Source organism: Brassica rapa, chromosome A06, assembly GCF_000309985.2.
Source record: "Brassica rapa cultivar Chiifu-401-42 chromosome A06, CAAS_Brap_v3.01, whole genome shotgun sequence".
Classification (NCBI taxonomy): domain Eukaryota; kingdom Viridiplantae; phylum Streptophyta; class Magnoliopsida; order Brassicales; family Brassicaceae; genus Brassica; species Brassica rapa.
In genome coordinates this window covers 17,421,970-17,443,615 of record NC_024800.2, presented here as the reverse complement: position 1 = coordinate 17,443,615, position 21,646 = coordinate 17,421,970, and the positions used below count along the sequence as shown (strand labels likewise).

General features: G+C 33.9%; 2 protein-coding genes across 3 annotated transcripts; one reads left to right on the top strand and one right to left on the bottom strand.

Annotated features, from left to right (window-relative positions):
- Positions 1-3,627: 3,627 nt before the first annotated feature.
- Positions 3,628-8,425, bottom strand: LOC103873494 (protein IQ-DOMAIN 1). 2 transcript variants are annotated; one of them, XM_009151905.3, is made up of 7 exons: positions 8,174-8,425; positions 7,866-7,980; positions 6,094-6,411; positions 5,274-5,496; positions 4,819-4,904; positions 4,659-4,724; positions 3,628-4,460 (listed from the first exon to the last, which is right to left on the bottom strand). In XM_009151905.3, the coding sequence occupies exons 2-7, from the start codon at positions 7,941-7,943 to the stop codon at positions 3,804-3,806; spliced, it is 1,428 nt and encodes a 475-aa protein (XP_009150153.1). In that variant the 5' UTR covers positions 7,944-7,980; positions 8,174-8,425; the 3' UTR covers positions 3,628-3,803. The 2 variants fall into 2 exon arrangements, with proteins under 2 accessions (XP_009150153.1, XP_009150154.1); XM_009151906.3 differs by having other exon boundaries at positions 7,866-7,990; positions 8,174-8,364.
- Positions 8,426-19,240: 10,815 nt separating this feature from the next.
- On the top strand, positions 19,241-21,623 carry LOC103873495 (protein DEFECTIVE IN MERISTEM SILENCING 3). The gene is made up of 7 exons (XM_009151907.3): positions 19,241-19,483; positions 19,810-20,041; positions 20,114-20,336; positions 20,410-20,601; positions 20,684-21,004; positions 21,074-21,295; positions 21,396-21,623. Exons 1-7 carry the CDS (start codon positions 19,463-19,465, stop codon positions 21,400-21,402), a joined length of 1,218 nt encoding a protein of 405 aa, XP_009150155.1. The 5' UTR covers positions 19,241-19,462; the 3' UTR covers positions 21,403-21,623.
- Positions 21,624-21,646: the final 23 nt, after the last annotated feature.

Genomic DNA, 21,646 nt, shown 5'->3' with positions numbered 1-21,646 from the left:
GTTCAGGTATTCTTATTTGAACTTTTTGGTTCTAATTTAGATCACATTATAGGTCTTATTTGGAAAATTTATAAATACAGATCGATTTCAGATATAACACATCGGTTTAATTCTAATTTGTATCACAGCCTAAAACCCATAAAATAATTGTATATCGTTGGTTTGGATATATCTAAAGTTACATACAAAATTTAAAAACAAAACAAAACATAAGAAATAAATACTTATTTATATAGAATTAGATATTTAAGTTACTTATTTAAAATTTAAATACTTATTTTTAAATATCATTGAAAATAAAGATAGAATTAAAAATTTGAAGTACATATATATGTATCAAATATTTATATTTGTGATTAATTTGGAATTTCGTTTTTTGGGTTACTCGTTCGGGTTAGGGTAATATTACTTCGAGTTTAGATATGTTTTGTACCACCCTACAAAATCCACTCTGGTATTTCTTATATTTTGGACCGGGTACGGATCTAGTTTCTGTTTGGATTCAGTTCGGACTTCGCGCTACAGATTCTATGTCCACGCCTACTTTAAATAAAGAGAAAGTGAGATTAAATAAAGTTTTCAACGAAAAATTATCCTGCGCTTTGAAAGCACGGATCAAAATGTAGTCTATACTATTAAAAGAGAATCATTCTGAAAAATATACTTAAACAAGGTTTTTGCACCCTTTCATTAACTAATAATATTTTGAGCTTACTTTAAATTTCAACTAACAGTATGTTACCTTATATTTCTCTAACAATCTTTTAGTCAATACTTTTATTTATTAGGTCCGCATCTTTTTATACAAGAAAAGATTAAACATAATAATGATTTCGTTGAAGGCCTTCCAGTGTCAGCAGGAAAAACGTGATATTGGTTGTTGTGGATCTTGAGAAAATATGCTCATATTGTGGACATCACTTCTATACTGAGTAGAAGTCCATGGATTTCCTCTCTCTCTCTCTCTCTCTCTCTCTCTCTCTCTCTCTCTCTCTCTCTCTCTCTCTCTCTCTCTCTCTCTCTCTCTCTCTCTCTCTCTCTCTCTCTCTCTCTCTCTCTCTCTCTCTCTCTCTCTCCATTGTTTCTGACAGGGACATGATTTTCTTGAGTTTTTTTGGCAAATGGGTTTCCGTTTGGCTGGGACGAAGCTGAAGTATAGTACATCCTATCATTCACAGTCGGATGGTCAAACTGAGGTTCTTAACCGCTGCTTGGAAACTTACCTCATGTGTAAACGTCGTCTCACCCAAATAAATGGTTTCATTTTATTGTGTGGGCTGAATTTTCGTATAACATAAGCTATCACACATCCATTCAAACTGATGTATGGCCGTGATCCTCCTAAATGTTTTGCTTATGAAAGTGGCTACACTAGTAATTTTAAATTGGAACAATCTTTGCAGGAGCGAGATGCATGGTTGCGTAATATCAAGGTTCACTTGGTGCATTCTTAGAAATTGATGAAACACAATGCTAACACGCATCGTAGTGACCTGGAGTTTTTTTGGTGAGAGATTTTTTTAAGTTCCACCCATATAGACATAATTTATTACAAAGATGTTACAAAACATCTTTGTAAGAAATTGGATGCATGTTATTATGGACCTTTTCAGGTGTTAGAGAAGATTGGTATTGTAGCCTATCGTATGCAAACTACATGTGGAATCGCGTATCCAATATATTTTTCACATTTCTCAGTTGAAACTTGTGTTGGGACAGAATCACATCGTTACAACCTTTACCTTTGGTTCTGTCCGTGGAAGATGAGTGGGTGATTAAATTGGATGTTGTGCTTGATTCACGTTATGATACTATGGGAACTTTGAGATTTTGATGTATTAGAAAAGCTTGTGATACGTCCTAAATAGAAGGATCACTCAGCCGGACTGAAAGGGATAATCCTAAGCTTCTAAAGGTCGTGTAGATCCAACAAGAGGTATATTAAACTTAATGCCTGATGCTAGCGATGATCCAACAAGAAGATAGGCGATGGAACCTCCGGATGAAGTCTGATGCAGAACCAATGAGGATTATATGAAACTCATCACCTGAACTGTTTAAACACCAAATGAAGACCCTTTGGTTGGTAGAATAGCGACACAAATGATGATGAAATTAAATTGATAAGCCGGGTTGATCCCTTGGATATGACGCACCAAGGCGGATCAATCAATGAATATTACACACCATTGAAAAGAAATGAGAATTACTCTCAAGGTTCCAAAAAATAATCACTCACAACTTATTTTATTTAATTTATCAAATGACTTTTATATAATATGCAAGACATACAAAAGGTTGAGATACAAAAAACTAGTCATACATTGAACTTAGAAATTTTTTAAAAATAGGAAGACTTAGACCAAGAATAATAAATGTCTTGACTTGACCGAAATTGAAGGATTCTGGTCGTACAAATATTTGTATGATCTCGTACTTTCGCATGGTCGACGGTCTTCGAATTACCATCAGATTGATATATTATATTATACAACCATGACTTGTATTTTTTTGTTGGGCTTTTTTTTCTTTGGACTGAAACATGTTCATAAATATATTTTTCATAAATCTTGAAACTCATCTCGTTTAATCCAGACTCTATAAGCCAAGCCTTCTTGATTTGTTTCTTCTGCTGATTCGGGACGCATCAGCTTACCTGCTTACAAAACGTTTTGGGTTTGGATGAGTGAGACGGTTTTTCGTTTTCCATATGCTAGGCTTGGGGACAAGCTGATTCTCTGTGCCGAACGAATTGATGGGCCGCGAAAAAATTATTATAGAAAATAGAGGAAATACTCGACAGTTGATGGTTTGGAGAGGAGTAATGAAAATGTAAGATGTCTGCCCTGAAGTAGTCGCTGACGTAGTTGCTGAAGCAGATGTCGTAGTGAGTGGTGAAGACCATGTGGAGTCAAGATGCTGAGCTGGAGTCGTGTAGACTTGGAGAGCAAAGGAGTATCTTGGAGATATGGAAAGAGGAATAAACTTGAGGAGCATGTTTATGACTTAAAGAAAGAGGAATAAGTGCATTCCAAGAAAAGGAAAGTTGCTCTTATTGTTATGGAAGATGTCCATACATGTTGTCTTGGAGACTAGGGTTTCGGGAACATGGAGAATAACTATAAGATAGCTATGGGGTCGTCTGTATAGAGACAGAGACACGGAGGTTGATCTTATAGAGAGAGAGAAGCTCTTGGAGGTGTTCTTGGGTCGTGCTGAAGCAGTGGCTGAAGTACTTGACGGAGAAGAGACATAAGCAGGTAGCTTAGGATCTTTCAGTAGCGTGTGTTAGGGTGTTAACACTGACGTGTAAAAGCTGAATAAGCAAGTCTTGTAAAAATTGTTTAAAGAAGATTCTAATAAAAGCTTTGGTGTGCTTGTGTGATTTGTCTCTTTGATTTACCTTCTACATTACCTATTGTTGTGTCATCTTGCACTAACAAGTAAAACTTCAGTGTGGATCAGTTGGATCGAAAGAGTGAAGTGTAACGAAGTAATGACATAAATACATTTGTAGTTGGAATAACAGATTTATGCTATTTGTAACTGTTGTACTGGATTGACGCTGTGATTCACCGCTATGAGACGTTTGTACAATGATTACTTTTGGTTAATAAAATTAAACAATATTTTAAAGAGAGAGTATTTCATTCATAACATATTGCTCTGACCAACTAGAGAAAATATGTTCGTTTATTCATGTCATATACAATTTTATCAAATAAGTTATATATTCAGATAACCAACCACACATACGTTAAGTTTTTATTCCAAGAAACCAAAAAAAGATTCAGATACTTCTTCTAATGATCATGCCTCCAGCCTCTCTTCCCGTATCCGGTAGGACTTTGACTAGGACTAACGGGTTTACGTCGGATGTCCGTTTTGGGGTTAGGACTCCTGAGACCGGGATAACCGGTTATTACTTCTCCACAAGAACTTGACGAACCACAACCCGACCCATTAATCGAACCTTGTTTGGTCGACGAGTTCCAATTTGGAATAAAAGAAGTACCTTGAAGCTTGACGGTAGTGCCTTGGTCACGAACTTTAGCCTTTGCAGATGCAGTTGGAGCCATATAGCTTGGTATACGGGTTGGGCTTTTACGTTGCTTATGGGCTTGTCTGTATGTTCCTAACTCTATATACTCTCGGTCAATTAGACCGATTATCCTGTCCTTGAGGCTAGTAGGAGTGGTCGCGTCCATTTCCACCGTTTTCTCCGATACATCATCCGGTGTGGTGTTACCAGCCGTGGTTGCTGCAGCTGTGGGGAAAGGTGGATATGGAGGAGGATTGTACTGACCAGGACCGGGACTGGAACCAGGTACGGTTTGACGGCCTGTGTATGGTCGGGAAGACATCCAATGGTCAAGCCAGTTCCAATCTAATTGACTTCTATCAGGCCCATTGACAGAAAATCTAATTGCATCGCCATCATTTGTGTGTTGCATTTGCCGCTTCAATTTGAAAACAAAATCGTGTAAGTAAAGATGTTAAAGATATAAATAGTACATATATATTATTTTTTGTAATTTTTTTTCTTTCCATATATTTCAGATGTCACGTATGAAAATATTGTCCAACTTAATTTTATCAAAAATTAGAAGGCTATTTTGAGAGAGTAAAAGTTATTAGGAAAAAGAGAGATGTCCAACCTGGTAGGTGTATGCATAAGCAAGGGCCCTCTCTCTTTCCATCATTTCTTGAGTCTTCTCTTTTCCCTGTTTATACTCAAAATACAATTAACTAATAGTTTACAATATAGTACTTTCTTATAAGACAATATTGTAAGTACCCAAGTTTTTTCCACATTACCTTTCCTGGAGTTTGGTACAGGCTGGTTTCGTTCACTTCGTGTAATTTCTTCTTTTTTTCTCGTTCGGTTTGGACATTCGCAGATCCTACAAAACCATACAATTATAAATATTATGTTCACCATCAGAAATGCATGAATATATAATATCCACCATAAACATTACAATTCTCTCAAATAGTATTTTTTAAGTTTTTGTCATAAAATAGCTTTCAATAAGAAAAATAACCAAAATACCTATTTATTTTTTAGTTTTAAAATTTGAGACCATATCCTCAAAAACTCATCCATCAATTATAAACTTTAAGTCTAGATTAGTTAACTTTAGAGTATATAAATATATTTTTATCATTTAATAAAATTTTTTTGGTCATTTTCTCATTGAATACTATTTTGTGACAAAAACTTAAAAAAAAAACCGTTCCTAGAAAATTTTTCTAAACATTTCTGTACGTACCTTTGTTCGATTTTTCCTTCATAAATCGACTCTCTTCTTCTTCAAACTGTTTCTTAAACCGGTCATGAGCCACTCGGAGCCTTCTGGCTCTCACTCGGCCTTGGACACGAACTAGAGCTTGCATACATTTCATGGTCATTTGTGCCTGTTTACGTACGTGGTTACCACGTACCAATGCTTGTAGCCTAACTAGTCCTTTTAAGGCACGAAGTGCTCGTCTCGCCTACAATAGATAAAGAAAGAAAAACGAAAACATAAAAAACAAACGGTCATAACCTTGGATAAACCGGTTGTTTCTTAAGATTACTGGTTTACTACTAGTTTGCAACTACAAGTTACAATGAATAAATCAGCTACGTTTTCAATGAATTTGTATACAAATATCAGTTAATACCGGTTTAAACATAGTAGCCAAATATATTTCGATTCCGATGGTAACTTATTTAATTCTAAATAAGTTTTTATCATACTGGTGATCGTGATGAGAGTTGAAATTACTCATTCCGTTCCACATGATAAGGATATAGATGTTTTGAAAGTTTTTACTTTTCCACAGAAACATTTTTGTGTGTGTTTTGTGTATTTCCAAAAAAATTTTGTGTGTTTCAAAACAGTTTCTTACATGTTTACCTATTTTATCTACATTAATTGAAAACAATTATTATTTAGAATTAAACTAAACTTCTGATTTTTTTTATAACAAAACTTCGGAAATTAAAAAATGTTCTTTAGTATTTAAGTTTATTTTTATAGTGTGTGATATATTTGTAGAATAGAGATAATATTTATTTACAGAAAAAAAAATAGGAATCTAAATTACCAAATAACCCCTGTAGTGCGATTGGATGAGCACTGCGGCGGTATCTTCCTCTGTTAGGCGGTTATAGCCGGCAAGACGAACGACTTTAGCCGCGGCTTCTGCGGCCGCAACCGCAGCTTTAGCAGCATCTTCCGTGGCCATAGCCATGGCATGTTTTCTCTCTCCAACAGCCGGTGCCGGAGTAGAAGCTATGCTCTCGACGTCATGGGAGATCTCCGGCGAACTTTCCTCCGGAAACTTTTCAAAAGACACGACTTCTTGCGTGTCGTTTTGCTGCTGCCACCTGTTGGCGTCGCTGTTGCTAATGTTGTTCTCTCTCTGCATATGTTTAAATCAACTTTGAAATACTCCATCCGTTCCTTAAAGATACATATTCTAGAGAAAAATTTTGTTTCTAAAAGATTCATTTTTTACATTTTCAATACATATTTTATTAACTAATTGCAAACTTCAAAAATTTTAATTGCACTATTTGATTTTTTATTGACTTAAAATTGTAGAAAGAAGATAAACACAAAAAATTATGCAAATTTAATGTGTTTTATTAAAATGTACTAAAAAACTAGAATATGAATCTTTTAGGAACAGAGAAAGTAGTAATTATACATCATTTGAAATATTTTAATCTTTACAAGTTTATGGGCATATATTACTTCCTTTTAGCTTCTTATTTCAGGTCCAAAATTTTCAACCTTTTCAGTCTTCACTATAACTAGTTAACTACTATAGTTACTTCGTTCATTTTCACTTCTTTTTTTGTATGAGAATTCTTTGGGAGACCATTAATGCTAATGGCATAAAGGATTAGACCGTTGGAGTTGAGATCCAAAATAAATAGAAAGTGGTAAAGATTGTGGGGCTAAACGTTTGGATAGTGGTAAATAAAAGGACTATACTATAGTAACGTGAAGATATGCATATATGTAGTTACAAGTTGACATAAACATACATATATCTATAGGTGGGGAAATAAATGGGTGGAGTGATGGCGAGGGAACAAAGCAATGCACATGAAATTTGGGGAGAAAGGAAAAAGATTTGTTTTAGGTGTCATGAAAATCATATATCAATGCTCTTATGAGGAGCCTCCTTAGTCCATCTCTTTCAAAAGGGGACCAATCTTTTTCGGCTTTTAATTCATAATTACGGTCTTTACATTTAATTTTTGACTCAACTTGTCATGTAAGATGAACGATCGTATTACTTGTTCCCCTTTTTAAGCTAAAATATATACATAAATGCATCTTACGTCCACTACTTAAATAATGCAAACAAAAAAGGTTTATATTGCAACAACAACAACAAAAATAAATAAATAGAATTGTCACTCTCTTGATAGTGCCGTGTAAAATGCGTTAATTTGTTTGTAACATATCAGGTTAATAAATTCAGTGCATATCATTAGTACATTACGTATGCATAATAATGTTTTAAGATATGGATATCTAACATGCATATTGCCTGATTCAAGAAGAAAAAGACATTAAACCAAAATTACTTATTATTTAAGTAAACAATTATGGGGCATATAGTATATCTTACTCTTCAAGTTTTGTTTTGTTAGAAGTGCTTAAATTAATTAAAACGTTACACATGTGTACTTTGATAACTATAGATTCTTTCTTTATTTTGGGTAAAATGGCTATAATTAGTATTTTCGATTAAGTTTTAGATCCAAATACTTCTTATATGTTTGTAGTACATCGAGTAACGATGCTGCAATTTAATGAGAAATGTATGAATGTAATAACTGAAGGTATGTTTGGATATACCTTCGAGTCTTTAGGAGAGGACTTAAAGACCTTCTTCTTCACCGTTGAGAACCATCCACCATTCCCTTTCTTCCCCATTTCCGGCAAAACTCTTTGATCATAAGCTCTATCAATACTGAAAAATTCTTTCAAAATATGCTTTTAATTAAAGTTTCTCAAATTAGCTTTAAATTTGCAAAAACAATTCCAGAAGTAGCCAAAACCAAAATGTGTAACATTGTAACGTGCAGATTTTGGCGTTTATATATAACATATCCAGATGCATACAAGTTAGACATATATGTATAAATGAGCATTCAGGAACTTACATGTTTGTGCAGTGTGATCAAGTCATTCAAGCGATTTTTTAAGTTTAGAGAGAGAGGGACAGTGTGAGAGAGTGAGAATGAGAAAGATTAAGAGGTGAGAGAGTGAGAGAGAGAGAAGTCACATAGAGTTAAGTTGAGAAGGAGGAGGTGTCTCACTTCACCACCGATAATGAAACCATTAACGGAGTCACGTTGAGTTCGGTTAAACGCCGTTAAGTGTTTTTACGAAGTTCACGAGGTTTCTATTTTTGTCTTTTTCTTTTTCGTTTTTATTTAACGCCAATCACTTTTTCTCTTTTGTATAAAGTCTTCTGACATTTGTGATGATCGGGAAAAATGAAAGAAGGCAATTGAGCTCCTCATTTCATTAAAAAAATATGTTTTGACTTTTTAAAATCTGTGGATTTGTGGACCTATATTATATACTCTATTTTACATATTTCTGATGGAATTTGTATACGTAAATATATAGTTAAAATATATAGTAATCAAAGAAGTTTTAAAGCTGAGGTTTAGACTAATCCTCATGAATGATATGTGAAATAACTCATGTTACCAATTGTAATCAAATAAACCGAGGACGACTAGCTAGGCATAATAGTCTACACAAATTATTGTTTTTAATCTATAGATATTAAAATGTACTAGAAAATAGCAAATGACGCCGTTAGTATTTTTTAGATGTAAACTAAATTAGATTGGAAAATACAAATATGACAATGTGCAGTTGTTTTAAAAACGGCGACCTAACTTCTCTATGCGGGCCCAAGACCTACAGTACACCACCTCCAAACAGGACCACCTTTCGATCTCAATACTCATCGAGACTCATACAGAATTACAGATCCACAGGAGTAGGATAAAATATGTTATGCATCGAATATTGATAGAGATTAGTTCAGTAGATTACGAAAGTTGTAGACATACGAGATCTGTAATACATAATAAAAAGCTCAATTAAACATGATATTCCTTAGTGATATAGCATATATATCTTCTTCTTTTCTTTAAACTTATATCATATATTTATTATTTATGCAAATTTAGGGTCGCTAAAATCATTTTAACGTTTATAATAGTGCTGATAGAAAAATAATTTGATTCTTGAATTAATCTCATGGACATGAAAAGATAAAAGAGTGTTTGTATCTATATTATTAAAACTGAAGAACCTTTTGGTATTGTTTGGAAACTTAAATAATAGATTAAAATTGTTTGGAAACAAGGATAACAAATTAAATATTTTTTCAATTTACATATTTAGTCACTGTATTTCTTTTGAATTTTGGATAGCAGATTAAATGAGAATTGTTTGGAAACATGGATAGCAGATTAAATATTTATTTTTATTTACACATTTAGTCATTGCATTTCTTTCTTATTTACAAATCTGCCACTTCACTTAAAATCAAAATTTTTAATTAATTAATTACAATGAATTGTTATTTCTTTTGCTGAAAAAAAAACTGTAATATATAATATATATTAATCTGCTACGATACAATTTTCAAGAAAACCAAATATCATAAAATTAATAATAATTCATAAAAACCTATTGTAAAAAATTAAACCATTTTTAAATAAATAAACAAAAAAAAATCAATAGGTTAATATATAAATATTACAATTAGATCAAATTGCATCAAGTTATAAAATTAAAAAAAATATAATATTACGTACAGATAAAAAATTATTATCAAACATCTATATTATAATATAATATATTATACTCTAAATATATTTTACTAAACATAAAAGGATAAATGGACATTTTATAAAATCCATGGTTTATAAATTTACATTGAACGCAAGTTAAATCCAACACCCGCGCGGGAGCGCGGGACAAGATCTAGTTTACATTTTAAGAAAATTGATTTCTCCCAAAGTTTGAATGTCGAAGTTGCAAAAAAAAATGGTTTTATAATAATATACCGTATTTACAAGTTCTATGCCTATTATATCCAAGCTATTCACCTCACAGGTGTTCTCCTAGACCTACGTTATCAACAAGGTCTTAGCTAGTTTGGTTGCATGACTAATTGGTGACCCTAAAGAAACAGATGGCTTCACCTTAAATCTCGTGAGTCTTACCTTATCTCATGTCAAAGTGGAAGTGGATTTCACAAAGCCGCTCCCAACGGTAGTTGAATTCCAACGACAGAGTGGTGAGATAGTTGAGGTTCAAGTGGATTATCATGGTTGCCTCCCACGTGCTCTCATTGTCATGAGCTTGGTCATGTCGTCAGAAATTGCTTGCTCTTTACACCGCCTAAGGATCCTCCACTTAAGGATCTTCCTCCTATGGCAAGAGCTCCTGGAGAAAAAGCAAAGCAAAAAGTTTCAGAAAACTTGAAAAAAACTCCAGCTACTACTTCAAAGAGTAAGCAGTATGTTGTTAAGAAGTCCTTTACGCCCATCATCACTCAGTCTCCACCATCTACCCATTCTGTCTCTCTTCCCACTACCCCTTCAGCAGTTACGTCTCCCTCTTTTGTCCCCACTCCAATTCATAAAATTCCTTCATCCACTACTGAAACTCCCTCTGACAAGCCAAAATATCCCTCACTTAAAAGAACCCGCTCCTCCCCTACGTTCTCCCCCCTGCTCCTCTAAAAGTCACCTATCAATCTTTGAAACCATCCCCTGCCCCACTTTTCCCTGAGATTGGCACCTTAAACTATCTTGTTAATTCCCCTTTCCTTGATCCCTCTACAAAGAACTTTTTTTTGCCGCTACTAAATGATACTAACCCTCTCCAGTCTATGGGAGATCCCTTTTTTTCTTCCTATGAGTGTAAAACTCTTTTTTGGAACCTCTGTGGTTTAAATGACCCGGCTAAACATTGGCTTTTTAGTTATAAACCTATTTTTGGTGCTCTTTTGGAAACACATATAAAGGAAGTATCTCTACCCCTCTTGATGTCTACTCTATTTAAAGACTGGCACTATATATCAAATTACCTATCTGATGAGGACGGGAGAATCGTGCTCATTTGGACGGACCCTGCAAAAGTTCGAGTCATCTCACAGTCAAGGCAAATGATTACTTGTGAACCAGAGCTTCCTAATTGCACCCCTATCATCTACTCTGCCATCTATGCGTCAAATCTTAGTGAAGAGAGAACTGACCTTTGGGTTGAGCTATTGAATGTGCACTCAGCTCATGCCCTAGACGCAAGGCCATGGATGATAGGAGGCGACTTTAATCAAATTCTCCACTGCCATGAGCATTCTTCCTTCTCTAACAATAGACATGCTCCTCAAATTTTCCAATTCCGTGACAGTCTGCTCCAGATGGGGGTTTTTGATCTTCGATTCTATGGACCTGTTCACACATGGACAAACAATCGTGATGCTACTCCTATTGCAAAGAAACTTGATAGATGCCTAATCAACAGTGACTATCTTACCAGTTTCCCTAATGCCACTGCCACCTTTCTTCCACTGTCCCCCTCTAATCACACCCTCTGCCTTATTAACCTTGCTTTCCAACTCCCTATAGCTGAAACCTAACCCTTTCGGTTCTTAAACTACTTAACCAAACACCCGAGCTTCTTGGAGGTTGTTACTGATGCATGGTTGCTCGCCGGAAGTGTGTCTGCCAACCTTGCAACTCTGTGTTGGAAGCTGAAAAGCATAAAAAGGAGTCTCAAAACTCTTAATAAAGAAAATTTCTTAAATATCCAACAAAGAGTTAATGAATGTTACCGTTTGTTACAACATGCGCAGGTACATGCCTTAACAGACCCAACTCCACAAACTTTTGCTGAAGAACACGAACTGAACCTGAAATGACAATTCTTGAGACAGATTGAGGAATGCTTCTTTCAACAAAAGTCTAGGATAACTTGGCTCAGAGAAGGAGATCTCAACACTACCTATTTCCACTGTGTTTGCCAGATGAGAGCAAGCTTTAACGCCATTCGCTCGTTCCTCCTACTGTCAGGTGTTACCATTACCGATCTATTGGAGATGAGCGCTCACGCCATCTCACATTTTAAGGCTGTCCTCGGCCCAGACCTCCTCTCCGTGATATGGTACTCCTCGTCTGACTGGTTTCAAAGTCTTACACCCTTCACCTGCAGCCAACAGAAGACGAACTCCATACTCCTGATGCCTACAAATGCAGAAATCACTAAGCTCATGTTTTCTCTCAACCCAAATAAAGCGCCAGGGCCTGATGGACTAACCTATGGTTTCTTAAAAGCTTCTTGGACACTGCTAGGCACATAATGTATCAACTCAATACAAGATTTCTTCAACTCAGGTTTCCTGCCAAAAACCACAAACTCAACAATAATGTCTTTGGTTCCTAAATTCATAGGTGCATCTAGAATATCAGACTATCGACCCATCTCCTGTTTGAATACGCTCTATAAATTTATATCACGGCTACTGGTGAGACGTCTTAAGCCTATTCAACACCAACTAATCTTGCCAAACCAAACAGCCTTTGTGGAGGGAAGGTTGCTAATAGAAAATACAGTACTGGCGAGCGAACTGGTGAATGGCTATCATAAAAACAAAGGTCTAAGAAGATTACCATCAAGGTCGATATAGCCAAAGCCTTTGACACCTTCTCTTGGGATTTCATTTTTGCCGCATTGGAGAGCCTGCTCCTCCTTGCTCCCTTCATTCGGCTGCTGAAAGCTTGCATCTGCACAACATCATTTATGGTGGGGTATAATGGCACAGTGAGTTGTTTCTTCAAAGGTAAGAGAGGACTAAGGCAAGCAGACCCACTATCTCCTTACCTTTTTGTCATTGCTATGAACTACCTGTCACTGATGTTGGATAAAGAAACAAGGTCTGGATATTTATCTTACCATCACCAGTGCCATAAGACGAAGTTGACACATCTCTCATTTGCAGATGATCTATTGATCTTCATTGATGGGTCTCTAGAGTCTGTTCAGAGGGTTCTCCAGATACTGCAAGAGTTTGAAAAAAGATCAGGACTAGCGCTGAGCTTACAAAAATCTAGCTTCTTTGCATATGGACTAACATGAGAAGAAATTTCTGCAATACAAGCATCAACTAGTATGCCATGTGGTAGTTTACCGATGAGATATCTTGGGGTCCCATTATGTACAAAGAAGTTAAACTTGGAGAACTGTGAGCCCCTCCTACAGCAGATCAAGCAACGTCTCTAAACTTGGTCAGCTAAAGCTCTCTCGTTTGCTGGACGATTGCTCCTGATCAAGAAGGTGATAGCTGGAGTCTCTACCTTCTGGTGCTCGAGTTTTATCCTGCCAAAATCATACATCAATAGAATCTATTCTCTCTGTAGTATATTCATGTGGAAAGGAAGCAGTGAAAAGGCCACAACACAGCACGAGTGAGTTGGGAGACAGTAACACTTACCAAAGATTAGGGGGGCTTGGTGTCAAAGACCTTCATAGCTGGAACCTCGCTTGTATATTGAAGCTTATCTGGATGATTTTCTTTCGCCCGAACTCTGTGTGGGTCTGATGGTTCAAGGAGGTAATTCTAAGAGGATACATTTCTAACTACTGGACAATTAACACAAGCAGTAACTACTCATGGTTGGTTAACAAGATGATTAAGGCTCGTGATCTCATTTACCCACTACTGAAACGTCAGATAGGAATTAGGGTTTTGTTTACCGAAGCGGCAGTCAGCGTATCCACATCTAAGGTGAGCGAAGGTATATTGCACCATACATGCCTCCATCGTCTAGACAAGAGGAAAGTACTGGTGGCTATTTTGATCGGAATATAGCAGATTATGTGTTGAAGGATCACATCTGGTAAATTGCTGATCATGTCTACTGCTGCTTTGATTTTCTTGTCGTCGTCCATCTTCACTTACAACATAGATTTTTAGGGCATAGCTTCTATTGTAACGATCCGGTTACATGAACCGATATTATTTGTTTAATTTGAATTATAATTAAACATTAAAAAAGGAATGCAAAAAATAAATATTAAAAATAAATAAACAATCCATACGTAGCGCAGAGACAGTCCAAGTTTGTTTTCATTATTTAGACGAACAAGACGTTTGCGATTGAGAGGACCAATCAATCCAGTTTCTTATGCTCTCTTTCTTTTTTATTCCTTAATTTCCAGCTAAGTTAATAAGTGGGTTATTGTATGATTGTATCCTTATGGAGAAGGGATCAATTCCACCAGTTTATCTATTTCCATGTTCAAAAAGTTTAGATTCTATGGTTTCTGTATTTTGATTTTAAAAAATAAATGAAAAACAAGCTAAAAAGAGGTAATTTTAATTTGCCCAAAAAAATTCACGTTGTTTTAACTCTGTCTTGAATAATTAGCAAAACATATATGAAAATGTATTGAATACATGACTAACGCGTGGATTCCATAAATTTTTCAGCTTTAAAAATGGTTACTCAAACCCTTTATCCGTCATGTAATAATATAATTATGTTTACATTATCCACAGGCAAACCCCATTGGTATAACCTATATCTATATATTTAAAATACACAAACATATACATTCAGTATTTCTATTTTCATTATCAAAGTTTAACAAAATTCCCTTCATTCTATCTCACAAAAACCAAAATAGAACTTACGTATATAAAAACAACATTACATGAAACATAAAGTGTGTGTGTTCTCGGTATAACTAAAGCGTACACTTCGTCTGCAAAAACAAACAAAATATATTTCCAAACGAAACATCTATTATACTAAGAAAAACCTCATTATGAAAATCATGCAAATACAAAAAAATAACAAATATTATTCAGCTCTCATACAAATACACACTACACATTATTATACATGGTTTTTGAAATAAGTAACAACTCAACGTAAACAAAACAACAAACTTATCACAAACCATTGACTCAAAATGTTAACGCCCCTGAATAAATGGACCTTTGAACTAAATGGTTAAAGAAATAAAGATTTTTTTTAACTCACCTTCTATAAAACATAGCTATAACAACTTATCTTTACACAAAATACTACACAATGAATAAGGAGCCACTTCTCTCTTATCAGTTCTCACACCAAACAAAATCTACAGAAGAAAATCCATGACAAACACTATAAGTCTACATCCACAGGCCCAACACACAATAACTCTATCATTGATTTTCAGTTATCGTGTATCATTGACAATTAAGATAATTTAAAATCCTCAACAACTGGGTACATGGAATTCATGCTAACATACCATCAAATTCACAACCCAGACTCAACCTTACTTATTTAAGAGACTACTGAATACGTGATGAATAAGCTACCAAACGGCTACAATACCATAAGTAATGATCTTCAAGTTATTCTTACCATCTGGGACTACAACCAAAACGCAACTGCAAGACTTGACGTCGATCTTATCATCACAGATCTAGAGGAAACAAATAGGCCTCCAACTACAAAAGAAAAAAACGATATATGCACTATATGCTTCAAAAATTACAACTACAGAAACAAACTATATGCTTTCTTACTATCTATCTACATTACTTAAACCATAAAACCATTAGCAAGACCATAGATCCATATATTGCTTCATCATCTAACATATAACTAAAACTTTCAAAATACTACCTATCAATCAAAATATGGTACATCAAAAAAGTTCAAATTACAACAAAAAACAGCCGCCCCGCGCGTAGCGCAGACAGACCACTAGTAGTCTAGTAAAGCAAGGAGAATTAATTTGTTAGACTGATATGGATTCTAAGGCTGCCACTTCAGCATGCTTGTAATTAAGTTACACATTAAAGATTACTCCTTTAAATATTTCTCTGTTAGCAATAAGGGGATTATATACACCATTATAATTATTTACCATCTTACCATATATACAAAACGATTTATTATACATTACATTAAAATTTTAATCCAAAAAAACAAAAAAAACTATGTATTGATGCACATGTCATATTCTAAAAATGGCGATGATACAATTGATGATGTACATGATAAAATAAAATTAATCATATAAACTATAAAATTATTATGTTTATAAATTTCATATTAAATATATATTTAACACGGTAAAAACTGTAGAATATATATTATCACTTAGACAAAATAAATATTTATTTCTGAAAACAATAAAAAATGCATGCGGGCGTTGTTTAAATGTACACAAACTTAAACCGATTTATAATTTCTTATAAGTTTCATCAAATTTATATTTTCATTTTATTTTCTTACAAATTTAAGTCTTAATTTTATATGTTCCAAATTTGATAGAAGTTTAACAACTATTTTCTTACAAATGTTATAGCTAATGTATCATTTGTAAATAGCATACTAATTTATAATTTTCTATTTTTCGTAATTTTCTTTAAAAACAATTATCCGCTATATGTATTTTAGACATGGATATTATTATATAAATGTTTGATTTGTTTACATAATATCCAATATTGGTGTTATATTTTACGCTAAAACGTAAAAATGTAAAATTAAATACAAATACAAATTAAAATGTAAAATTAAATACTTGTGCGGTCGCGCGGATCAAGATTTAGTTATATTTTAATAGATATGGAAGATGTCTTTCCATGCATGTAATTTTTTAGAAATAGTACATGAAAACCTACCTTAATAATCCGTAGCTACAATGAATTTATCGTGATCAGTGTTTGAAAAAACATTCGCTGCATAGAATTATATAGTATAATTATAGTTTGATTATAGTGAACATTGATTATATAAACTTACTAAACTAGTTTTTATGTCAAGATTTAGTGGTTATGATTCTACATACTGATCAATATACCCTTCAAAAAGAGGAAACACCTTATACATGGTTCGAGCCTTTAATCTCCGAGTGAGATATTTTTAAAATATTTATTACATAATATTTTTAAAAATATTTTAAAGTAGTAATAAAAGATATATTTTAATGATTTGATCGATTTAAATTGCATAAATATTTAATTTTATAAATTTAAGTATTACAATTCTGAAATTCAAATATTTTTAAAATTTTATATGGTATAAATGATATATATATATATATATATATATATATATATATATATATATGTGTGTATCTATTAAATGATGTACTCATGATCTTATAATCATTTATATATTTTTACAATAAAATATTAAAGTATTGATCATAATAAATTTAAAGTGGGATATTTAATAGTTTTAATAATTTATTGCCATTTAAAAAAAAATAAAAATGTAACATATATGAAAAAAATACAATTTTATTATATGGTTAATATGATTGAATAATTGATTTTAACAATATAAAATTAAATAAAAATGAAAGATGGTACAAATTTTTTATCAAAATTACTCAATATCTTCAATTTTTATATATATATTTTAAAACATATAAAGCAATTTCGTCATTTACTTTCATCAGTTTTGTAGTTTTTATTTAAGGAAAAAATGAAGAAGATATTTTGTATATTACTAATTAATTTTATGATTAGTTTAATGAAATATATATTATATGTTTAGATAAACCAAATAATGAATGAAACATATTATAATTATTCTAATAATTTAAACTTATTTCTCTAATGACTCTAAAAATTATTTTGGTGTTAACACATATACATTGGCGTTAGAGTGTCCAATCAGTTTTGGTTCATGATCAATTCAGATTTGGCTTTTTCGGGAGCACAAATTTAATCCAATTCAGAAATTATTAAAGTTTGGTTCGTTGCCGGTTCGGATTTACTCGGGTTTGTTTAGGATATATTGACACATTAGAAACCCGATTGAATTAATTTTAAATTTGGGTGGGGTTATAATTCCAGTTTCAGTTTCGGTTCTAATTCGAGTTTCCGTTATCCAAAGATTTATTTGTGACTGGAAAATACAGATTTAAATTAAAAAAATTGAAAAAATAAAACAGTTTGCACTAACAAATGTTTGGTGGCATGGTTAAGAAGAGAGAAACATACACAATTTAAAACTAACAATTAAAAACTCTATAAACGTCGGAAACATCATTTAAAAATTAAAACTAAAATAGTTGAGAACTTTTGAAGAAAAATTAAGTATAATAAAATTTTAAATGCAATTGTCGAACATAAAAATCTCAATATTTAACTAACTATAAAAAATATACTTTAAAGTAAATATTGGAATATATTTTGATGTTATAAATACTTATAAGAATATATATTCAGAATTGAGTTTCTATGTAGTATAATGTGGATATTATGTAAGGTTCACTTTGATTTCGATTTACCTTTAATTGGATTGGAGAGTTCTAATTTTTTTTTTTTTTGCTCATCCCTATTGACGAGATCACCATAAATCAAATGTTACAATAATTTTAATCAGTATATAAGGTATACAATGTTATTCTAGACTATAGTTGGGATCCAATCTATGTTACATGAAATCAGAAACGGGTATGCGGAAGCGAAACTGTATAGAAGCACATAAGCGAATTTTAAAAAAAAATTAGGGAATGAGTACGTGTTGGAATCGTATATCCATATATATATATATATTATAATTTCTTATAAAATTCATGACTTAAAATTATATGATTCAAATTAAAATAAAGCATTTATTCTTTATAATAATTTTAAATGGTTTTGTATTAAAACTGTAAAATACACATAAATTAAGTTTATAAAAAAATATTATATTAATTATTTTTAATATTTCATAAATAATTGACATAATATATTTGAATATATATGTTATATCTCTAATAAAAGCATCAATGCATAAAGATAATTCTATTTTTAATATTTGTATATTTCTATTCTCTATTTCATTATTATTAAATTTTGAGATTTTATATAAAAACAAAAAAACATCATTTTTTTTTATTTATTTATGATATTATGTTTTATTAAACGAAAGCGTGATTTTAAAATAAAATCATAAGCTTACATAGGATATTTTATAAGCGTTTTGGAAGTAACATTCTGTAAGTTCTTACAAGAATTTGATTCTAATTTTGGTTCTACAGCAGGAATCAAATGTCTGATGAAGCATTCGTGTAACCAAGGAGCCAAGGGAGGGAACACTAAGAGCCAAGGGAGGGAACAAAAATATAGTTTTTGGTCCCTTAGTTATGGGGCCTTTCGTGGACCGAAGGCTAGCTTAGCTCTCTTCTGATTATCTAATGTACACCAAGAAAATAATTAAAGAATAAAATGAAAAAATACTTGCGTACGTGTTTCGGCCCAAAGGAGTAAAAAAATGGCTTTCATTTCCAGAGGAGACCCTGCAAAATTAAATTCCTCACCAGTGAGACCAAAGAAGAAGCCGAAGCGCAGAGATCGAATAAAAAAGATTCTCCGGTAGTAACATTGAAGCTGAGGAGGAGGAGGAGGAGCAATGTATCCAACAGGTCAACAGGTCTGGTCAAGAACTTTCTCTTTTGTTACTTAGAACATCAAGAATCTAGCTTCTGATCTCTTCTTTACGCGATCAATCTCTCTGTAAACCTGGAGAAAAGTTTCATCTTTACTTTCTTATTTTTGTATCTTTCTGGTGGGTTTTGATTATATTGTTCAATTGCATGCGACTACATTGGCCGAGTTATGTTCTTGGCTTAATGCAATTCCCTTTTTTTGTTCAGTATCTGTGGTTAAATTGGATGAAAGGTCTTAAAGGTTTCAGCTTTTTCGAAATTGAGGGTTAGGGTTTATGAAAGAATTGATTTTTTAATCCAATTTTTGTAGATTTCGTTTCATGCGGCTGTTCAAGATCCATCAACGATGATGATGGTGGATCCAAAAGAAACAACCCAGAACGGAGGAGGGATATCTCAGGCAGAGTTTGCTTTGTTCACTTCCAATAGGATCCAGTCTGATCTTGAAGCCATGGGTATCAAACTCAAAACGCACGAAGATAGCTTGAAGTTTCTCAAGGCTCAGAAAACCAAACTGGATGAATCTATCCTCGACTTGCAAGGTTCGAGTCCTGCTTATACCCACATTCTGTCTGAGAAATGAGAGGTGTTTAATGTCGGCTTTTGTTTGGCAGTTCATATGAACAAACTCAATCCTTCAGGCACTCCTAGGAGCGAGAACTGTGATGGCAACCTTCAGGGTGAAGACATCAATGAGCAGATCCTTCGCCATGCAAACTCAGCTGCTGCAGTTTTAACTCATGTTCAGTCTCGGCATTCTCCTCAGGTGACGTTGACAAAAGGTGTTGTTGGAGTTGTAGCCAAACTCGGGAAAGTCCATGATGAAAACCTGAGCCAGTTAGTTCCACCTCCTTTCTTGTGATGGTTTCTGTAGTCTGAAACTGACTAGCTCCCTCTTCATAAATTGCAGGGTTTTGTCGGATTATTTAGGGACTCGTTCGATGTTGGCACTTGTATGCAAGGACTACGACAGTGTTAAGGGCCTAGAGAGTTATGATAGCCAAGGCAACGTTGATAGAAATGCTGGACTTCACGGGCTTGGCTCTTCGATTGGCAGAACCATTGAAGGCCATTTCGATGCCATCTCTCTCGAAAATCTGAGGTACTCTGTATTAACCAATTGTGTTTAGATACTTTCGTTATGAAAATCTTTTCTAATGACACTTTGTTCTGGTGACATTTAGACCGTATGTGGGTCAGTTCATAGCTGGTGATCCACAAAGAAGGCTTAATCTTCTGAAACCAAAACTACCAAACGGCGAGTATCCCCCAGGTTTTCTCGGTTTTGCTGTGAACATGATACAGATCGATCCAGCTTACCTACTCTGTGTCACAGCATATGGACACGGTCTTCGTGAGACTTTGTTCTACAGTCTGTTCTCCCGTCTTCAGGTGTACAAAACTAGGGCTGATATGATTAGTGCCCTCCCATGCATAAGTGAAGGTGCAGTGTCTTTGGATGGAGGAATCGTTAGAACAGGCGGGATCTTAACACTTGGAAGCAGGTAAGAAGATTCTGACAACCTTTTTTCCCTCTTTTGGTTCTTCCCTCTGTAACAAATGCAAAATTGCAGTGATGAGGTGAAGTTGAGGTTTGCAAAGCCAAATGCTTCACGGGCGATGGATAATCATAGTGAGGCAGAGAGGCAAATGAAAGAGCTGAAACAGAAGAAGGAGAAAACGCTGGAGGACATAAAGCGAACGCAAGTGCTCCGTGATCATGCTGTTTACAACTTTGGCAAGAAGAAAGACGAGTTTGTTCGATTCTTGGCTCAGAGCTCATCCACTAGTATGAGGTAGTGTTTATCTACTTGCTGACCAGACTCCATCCATATATGATTGCAGCATATCTTGGGCTAACATATCTCTCTGTATTTGTGTGTTGTGGTGCTCCAGGCAATGATGAAAAGAGAGCAAGCAAAAGAACCACGGATCTCTGAGTAACATGCACTTCTAGAGGACATCTTATTTTGACTTTAAGAACATGTTTCTAGTCTGGTTTAGATTTCTTAACTTCGCTTCTGTATTTCTTTAGTCATATGTTTCGGTTAACTTCAACATGTACATATAATGATGGATACTTTTATTATATAACCTCTTCAAGGCTTTGGAGTCTTATGTTTCCTCTATGTTTTGTTTTGTATATG